This window comes from Anarhichas minor, unplaced genomic scaffold, assembly GCF_050575085.1.
Source record: "Anarhichas minor isolate MPS153535 unplaced genomic scaffold, ASM5057508v1 ptg000052l, whole genome shotgun sequence".
Lineage (NCBI taxonomy): Eukaryota > Metazoa > Chordata > Actinopteri > Perciformes > Anarhichadidae > Anarhichas > Anarhichas minor.
This window is the reverse complement of record NW_027466498.1, coordinates 2,596,866-2,604,962: the sequence shown is the minus strand read 5'-3', so window position 1 is coordinate 2,604,962 and position 8,097 is coordinate 2,596,866. Positions and strand designations below refer to the sequence as shown.

General features: G+C 43.7%; 1 protein-coding gene across 1 annotated transcript in view; it reads right to left on the bottom strand.

The window, feature by feature from the left end:
- Nucleotides 1-8,097, bottom strand: part of LOC142931525 (kinase suppressor of Ras 1-like) — a 44,431-nt gene that overhangs the window by 7,250 nt on the left and 29,084 nt on the right. Inside the window, exons 2-8 of the mRNA XM_076075486.1 lie at nt 6,357-6,504; nt 5,172-5,556; nt 4,138-4,301; nt 3,930-3,996; nt 2,614-2,697; nt 2,463-2,524; nt 125-237 (exon numbers count right to left, since the gene is read on the bottom strand). Coding sequence (XP_075931601.1) covers nt 125-237; nt 2,463-2,524; nt 2,614-2,697; nt 3,930-3,996; nt 4,138-4,301; nt 5,172-5,556; nt 6,357-6,504 — 1,023 coding nt within the window. The remainder of the gene's footprint in view (nt 1-124; nt 238-2,462; nt 2,525-2,613; nt 2,698-3,929; nt 3,997-4,137; nt 4,302-5,171; nt 5,557-6,356; nt 6,505-8,097) is intronic.

Genomic DNA, 8,097 nt, shown 5'->3' with positions numbered 1-8,097 from the left:
AGCCTCCAACATGTACACTATATTTCTAATCTTACCTACACATTTACCTCTGGGATAAAGTCAGCAACAGCAGTTCAGAACAGAATACCAAGCATATTGTAATAAAAGAGAAACCTGTACTTACCCTTTTGGTTATTGCTTTTGGTAAAGTGCCAAATTGCAGTGGGATCTCTGCTGTGTGATCAATCCGATTATTGATATCTGATGGCACTGATTCTGCCCTCCGCATCCTTGGCACTACAAACACATTCAAGCATTAGCTCATTTTACATCACAATATATAATAAAAGATTAGTTCACACATTTTCAACAAAACAGTAGTAACTTTTCACCACCTGTAATCATTCATCCAGTTCATACTGGCTTTTATAAGATCCCCTCCTAATGTGCTTTTGTGCAATAATACATCCCAAAGTGTACAGGAAACTAATGTGAGGTTTCAGCAGTCTGACAAAAACAACATTTCCTTTTTGTTACTTTCTCACCACAGCAGCTCAGCACAGAATCACTGTCTGCTCATACTACTTCATACTACCCCCTTAACACAGAGGATTCCAGTCATCAGTCCAGAAGCATTTTGTGGGTCCAATCGGTGCACTTTGTGTTTGAGTTGAATCATTGTACACAGAGCAACACAGAATAAACGCATGGCAGACTCTACAACTCCTGCAGTAACTACGTCTACTACAAAACCCTCTGTGATGGAAACAGAGAGCAGCGAGACCTAATGCACCTTTAAAGAGTCCTTGGATCCTCGTCGACATGCAGCAGCATGACACAGCCTGACAACAAGCATGAACCACAAACACACCCCAAGACTTGGACAAAACTGTGAACCTTTGCTCTAAGAAGGATCCAGAAGTAACTCATGTTGTTATGATCTTGGTCTACTTGTCAGTTAGCAATAACATGGTGCATGACAGGCAACAGTTAAACAGAACCAGCTCATTGGTGGAGCTCAGATCCATGCTCTGTAGCCACTCACTGCTTGGGGCAAAGAGGCACGCTCTGTCTTTCAGGTTGGTAAAGAAAGATCAGGGCGTCCTGGTGTTTAAGATGCAGACTATGAAGTTACTAGTTCCAGTCCAGCAGGCACCTTTGTTACATGTTATTCCTCATGTCTCCTCTCATTTCATCACAGCTCTGTACTGTCCCCTGTGTAATCAGGTCAGAATAGAATAAATCATTAAAAAACATCTACTGTATTGAATGATATAAGTACATTACAACTGAATAGATATAAAAAGATAAAGCAATAAAGGACACTGTTAACTGGTGCTAAAGCTGCATCAAGTCTTAGCTCTACACTCCTCAAACTGATAGAAGCATTGCTATGCGGACGACTGCATCAATGCAGTGAAAGAACATAATCAGAGTTTGGTTTCAGTTTAGCTCAGTGGGAGTCTGCACTGCGTTTTGCCCTCTCTCGAGCTGTGCAAACACACACACACACATGCTTGGTGTCAGTCGCTGCAGCCCCAATGTGTAATTCAATTGTGGAGGATGCGCAGCTACAACGTAGTCAGGGCCACACTTCTGTATGCTCCATAAATGTGACCTCACCTCTTAAAAACGGTTTTCTATACACACACACACACAGTTTGTGTGTGTGTGTGTATAGAAAAATGAGGATGTGATATATTGAGATGCATCGTGAGTCATTGTGCTTACAAAGGTGAATTGCAATGGAATGGAATGGTGAGACCAGTGAAGATTCACACCTCTTCAAACTCAATATGATCAGAAACGTAAAAAGCAATGACAACTAGGTTTATTGAACTTTCCCCAGATTCTGAAACCAAACCCAACTACCTTGCCATGTGTAACGCTGTGATGTTTGTTACCGACTTGACTTTTGAACCGCGTTTGCAGATGACTATGGCTGGGAGATCCTGTAGAACGTGTTACATGTTGGAGATATTTTCACTCAAATGCAGTTGAAATAAAGGTAATAACGGGAAAAGTACAACCTTTACCAACATGTTGACCAGATGTCTTTTCACTGCAAATCACCTGAAGCACACTTAATGTTCTGAGCCGCTGTCAGCATGATGTCATTTTTTATTGGAAACATTCAAATTTCTCTATCACTCCTATTGAGATGTACCCAGACATTTGTGCTTTCCCTCAGTGGAAACGTTCACTTCAGCTGGACTCTGGACTGCCACCGCACGCACGCTCACGCACGCACGCACGCACACACACACACACACACGCACGCACGCACGCACACACACACACACACACGCACACACACACACACACACACACACACACACACACACACACACACACACACACACACGGTCTGTAGACACAGCTGACTTCCTTAATGCACTTGTCCTGAGATGTTATGAGCTGACATACCCCTGCAGTAAATCACCAGAGCATGAGCAACAATCGTAAGGTATTTACCCGGCAATTCAATTTAAAAAAAGGTAAAGTGTAAAAAAAGTGCTTACATGTGAGAAATGATATCCGACATGAGGGAGCATCTTTGGTACATTTGTTGTGGCACTTTAACCTGTGAACAGATAGATAAAACAGATGATAACCGTAACAGGTGGTAGTATAATCAAACAGAGCAGGAAGGTTATATTTACACTCTCTTACTTGCAGTGTTTGCACTTGACACCAAACATCATGCTCCTGCGACACACTTGGCACGTCTGGGAGAGCCAGGACTTGGTTGAAAACCTACAAAAGGAAGAAAAAACATTTCTTTATCACAATGACGTTCAGATGAATTCACCGAATGCCAGTCAGCCCCTACATTCAGTGACTGTAGTATTGAATGCAGGGTTATCTGGTTCGGGACTGGAGACTCCACATTAACAACAGAAAGCAACAGGAAGTTAGCCCCACAGGTGCTAAAGGAATGTTTTGGATCCAGTGTTGTTGGAGCTTGACCCATATTAAGCACTGAAAGGCCTTTAAAATGATCTGACTCTTATTGCTCCTTCAACTTCATGGTGCAATACTAAAACTAAAGTTATACTTCACAATATATCGCCACAGCAACGCATGTACTGTACATGACTTTATAATGGCAGAGGTGTTCATTTACATTTTACATTCTCTGTGACGAAGGGTTGCAGTGGACATGGCTTTGTTAGATGTGTGTTAATAAAAAGTTCAGAATTCTTTCCTTTATAAAGCCCCTTAATGTTGTTTTCACTATCAACACTGTCGTCTGCAACTACAAAAGCACACATAATAATAATTCGTCATAATTCTTGTCTTCGCTTGGTGTCAGTCGCTGCAGCCCCAATGTGTAGTTACATTTTGGAGGATGTGCAGCTACAACGTAGTCAGGGCCACACTCCTGTATGCGTAGGCTCCATCGATGTGACCTCATCTCTTAAGAACGGTTGCAAAATTCTGGGAATATTCAAGGCGGAAACTTTCCATGGGAAGTTACAGGAAATATTATGACTAAAATGTAAATAATGGGGTAACTTGTCATATGCAGATAGAAACAAACATTTAGCGTTATAAGCAAATGATCTGCACATGTGATGGAAGATTGGGGCGGTTTGGGGCGACCGTGGCTCACTGGGTTAAGAGGGTTGTCTGGGAACCGGAAAGTCAACGGTTTGATCCTCAACTGGGACGTGTCACGTGTCGAAGTGTACCTGAGCAATACACTGAACCCCAGGCTCCCCGGGCGCCTGTCATTGGCAGCCCACTGCTCCCTATATACAGGGATGGGACAAATTTCCCCCTTAAAGGGATCAATATAGTATAATAAATTAAGATAGTAGGTAATGATTCAATAAAATGGGCAGACTTTCAACCCAAACATCCCATAAAAGCTCAATTAGCTTTTTAAGCTAAACCCCAAATAAGTTTGCGATTAAAAATAGGAATGCAACGATCTGACTTTTATAGCCGCAATGTGGAGGTGTGTAGAGTTGACAGTAACTGACCTGTGTGTTACAGCCAGGCCAATGTCTCTCCTCATTGTCTGAGGGGAACTCCTGTGCATGGTCACATCTGTGAAGAACATTACAGCGATGTATGTCAAAAACACAAAAAGGATAGGATAGGATAGGATAGGAAAACTAAACAGAATCACAGAATCGTAGAAGGACAAGGGAGCAGGACTCTAGGCTAGTATCTGTGATGAGGACTCACTGTCCAGCAGGGTGGGGGTGGCAGGCATCATGTAGGGGGCTGAGGCTGGGACGGGGCCGGGCGTTCGGGCAGACAGTAGGGGTGAGTGCAGCGCTGAGTCCTCAGGACTGTTACCACAGCCGTTGATCTGAAGAGCACCCAGCGCTTTGTTCTTCTTACCAGCTCTGCAAAGACAGACAGCAACTAAAACCACTGTATACAGCAGGTCACTTCATCCTGTGACACTGTGAGGGGGTGGCTGCACCACACAGAGGCATGGCATCGCTGATGCTGCTACTTCTAGAGACTGAAACTGATGAAAGTTAATATAAAATCAATATAAAGTAAGCCTATGGCTTCAATGTATTCAACAGAGATCAACTACACCATGTCTGAATAGAGACTAGTCTCTGTGATCTATCCATCTCTCTGTCCTTTCTAGGCCCATCAGCACCAAGAGTGCATTATTAGCTCTTTTGGATCAACCAATCACAGCTCTTTAAAAGAATGTGTCATACCCATCACCGTGCCCATCAGGTTTCTGTCCCTTCCTTTCCTGAATCACTCCTGATGTAGAAATGTTGCGGCTGAGTGAGGAGCTCCGAGAGGATTCTCTACATGTTTGGGAATACGACCACTGTCTTTAGACCACTATGGAAACACACACACCAGTGGGCTGAAGGAACCTCGAGGTTCCTTGAAAAGTAGTCCATACATGTTTCATTGCATTTTTTAAGTGTGTGTGTGTGTGTGTGTGTTGTTCTCCAGCAGCAGTACAGTACCTCAGACTGGAATAACTTCTGGAGATCACAAATATTCACAGCCAGAATTGTAATTGTTGGGTGATGTTTTCTCTGGCGTGCGATTAATTAAGCAGTAATCATCCAGTGTTTTCAATGTAACGACATACAGAATGGCTGAGGCTATACCGGAATGCAATAATGTATGTCTCAACTCTTTTAGCAGCTGAAATGTAAGGCACTGATCTGCCATCATTACCATTAATGACTGCAGCATCAGTTCAAAATGACTGCAGCATCAGTTCAAAAACCCACTTGTGTGTCGCCGGCTCCTCGATGCGGTTGGCCAGCTGTGACTCCTGACTCTTGCTTCTCGTCATTGCAATGTTGGGGAGGAGCTGCAGCAGCTTGCGTGAAGGTGGTGATGGTGTGTGGGAGGGCTTGCCGGTGTGCGGCTTTGAGGCTCGAGTGGCTGGAGGGTTGCTTGGCTCCAGGGTGAAGGCGTCCTCAGTTAGTATGCAAGCTCTCTGGTCAGCTGAACAAGGTACCACTGATATGGAGATAGAGCGGCCGTGGGTGCTGGTGGGCTTCAGGGGGAGGGGGGGGCTGACAGAGCTGGAGGGGGGGCTGATGGGAGAGAAGACATTGCTGTCCTGTCGGGACTCAGAGCTGCAGGAGCCTGAGTCAGGCCTCGGATCACCTCGAGTCAAAGAGTAAAGATCCAAAATGAGTGCACAAGTAGAGTACGGGTTGTCACACATTACAGATGGTTGGGATGGTTAGTTATGAGTTATGATTATCAATGTATTCTGTCAAATGAATGTGAAAATTCAAATATACTATAATCCCATCTGAAATTGAGTTTAGTTTACCTTTACAATGTGCATAGAACACTCAAGGGCCAGTGTACCCACACAACAAGAAATGATGACTGAATGATGAACTGTATTTATGTTGCACTTCTCTAAACGAGCTGCAAAGTGCAGTAAAACAAACAGTCAACTAAAAAATGGGAATTTAAAAGAAGAACAGTAAAACAGCCAGTAGCATTCAAGTATAAAACATTACCCACAACAACCTATTTCTATGGCAACGGAGCAAACCCCGTTAACTGATGGAGACCATCTGATACAGTTGAAAGCTCAGCGATGCCAATGCAGGACCCACTAGTCAACGTATATATTTGAATCCTTTTCAATGACTCAAACCAGGTAACACCTGCTCTACTGGCACACAGTGGACCTGGCTCTGAGGGCCTGTAGCTGCTATACTGGGTTGGTCTTCATGTTCTAATTTCAAATCAAGTATCAAAAGAAACCACATATCTAAGAATGCCTGTTTAGAACATGGTATATGTAAAACATCAAACAAAGATGGCTGTTAAATATATCACATAATGATTTATCAAAATTAAGATTAAACAGGATTAATAAACCAACCCCAGTACTATTTATAGCATTCCTATTAATGTTTGGTTTTCTGCAGGGCAGCCAGGCTCACCTGCATCATCAGCACTCTTCAGACAGGAGAGGGCGGCAGTGAGGCGAGAGCGATCTTCTGAGTTGGAGCCCAGGCGTCTCATGGTGTCCTGCAGCTCAGAGCTGGAGCTGTGCAGCGAGCCGTCCACTGAGAGCTTCCCTGCTGCAGCCTGCAGGAGATAAGGAGGACGAAAATCTATTGCAGTCATCGTAGGACTTACAGAATATGACTAGGACTGGGTTTGTCTGGGCTCCTGTATGGGTTTCTACTTCTTTATGTTGATAAATCTCTAATACACATACAGTAGTTGTCCCTGCACTGAACCTGTTCATGCATCAGTCACAGACTTCCCTAATCATGAAGACATATTAGGAAAATGCCATCAGCTAAAATAAGCACTGGTAGACTTTCATCCAAGCCTGCCAAGACCTAGAGAGTGCGTCTGCTTTACTACAGCCTACACAGTCACCATTCAAGTACATCAGGACCTCTGACAGGCATTAGGAGCATCTCACAGGAGATACCATGGACCAGAAGATGTTGTTGTTTTACTTTAAATGGCTACTGATATACATACGTGTAAAGTGTTCAGCTGCCCAGGAGAGGAAGGACACGCTAACAGGAACCCTTGTAGTAAATGTCCGTTTCGTGCATCGCATGCATTTTGAGCCTCTTTTCGAGTGAATGGGATACTGACATGATGGAACAGACTCTTTGACTTGCTGGCCTTCAAGAGCAGAACAATGATTAGACCAGAACACGACTCCTCATCACAATATTTGCTATGTGTGAGGCAGCTGTCAGGTAGTTCAGATCAGAAGTTATTGCAGGTTCACAATACAGTTAGTCAGGTGTACGTAGACCTCTATGTACAATATGCAGCACACTGGAAGTGAGTGTAAGACAAAACAAGCATGCAGAGAACATATCCTGTCTGTGACCAGGGACCATTCTATAGTGATCCTCAAATCCCAAACCAGAATTACTGAATGGAGAAGTTATGTTAATGCTTCATTCTTAAAAAAAGAAAAAGGGAGGAAAAGAGTGAGTCAGCAGGATTTAGCAGTAAAGACTAGTCTCTCTACTGTATGACATCCAGAGGTTTGCTCATGTCAAACAGAACATCAGGCTGTTCCAGTGGGTGTGCAGTAGGCCACACTATGCAGCCGTTACAATGACATATTAGCACATCTAAGCCTCATTCGCTCTGCCTCAATAAAGATACTCATCTTAATTCTGCTGAATGCTCAGCTTTGAAGTTAAATTTCAGAGAAGTCCGTGATTATTTAAACAAGAATAACTGGTTCTAAAGGGGCACAGCTGAAAATTATAATCTACAGCAACGCAACAGGACAAGCTTCAACAGAGTTTATGCAAGTGGAGAAGGGAAGGTATTCTGTGAAGAGCTGGCTCAGCTGACAGCTGGGTGTCTAGAACATGGAGCTGTCAACAGGCCGAGCTACTTTTTATTCAGTGGGAATTAAAAGAAAAGCCCGTCATAAAGGAACGATTGGCCCGTTTGCGAGTAAAAGCAAGAAATAAATGAGAACAAGTCAGTATGAGAAGTAGCCGTGGGTCTAAACTGTTTAAAACCAGTCTACTGTCTAAAATACCAAACCTGATGCAACAATGATTCCTGGAATCTGCTGGCAAACCGTGAAAACAGAGTTTACTCTACACTGCTTTTATTTTACTGGAATGTGTTTTCTCAGCCCTTGTTGTGTGTGTGTGTGTGTGTGTGTGGGGGTGGGGGTGGGGGGGG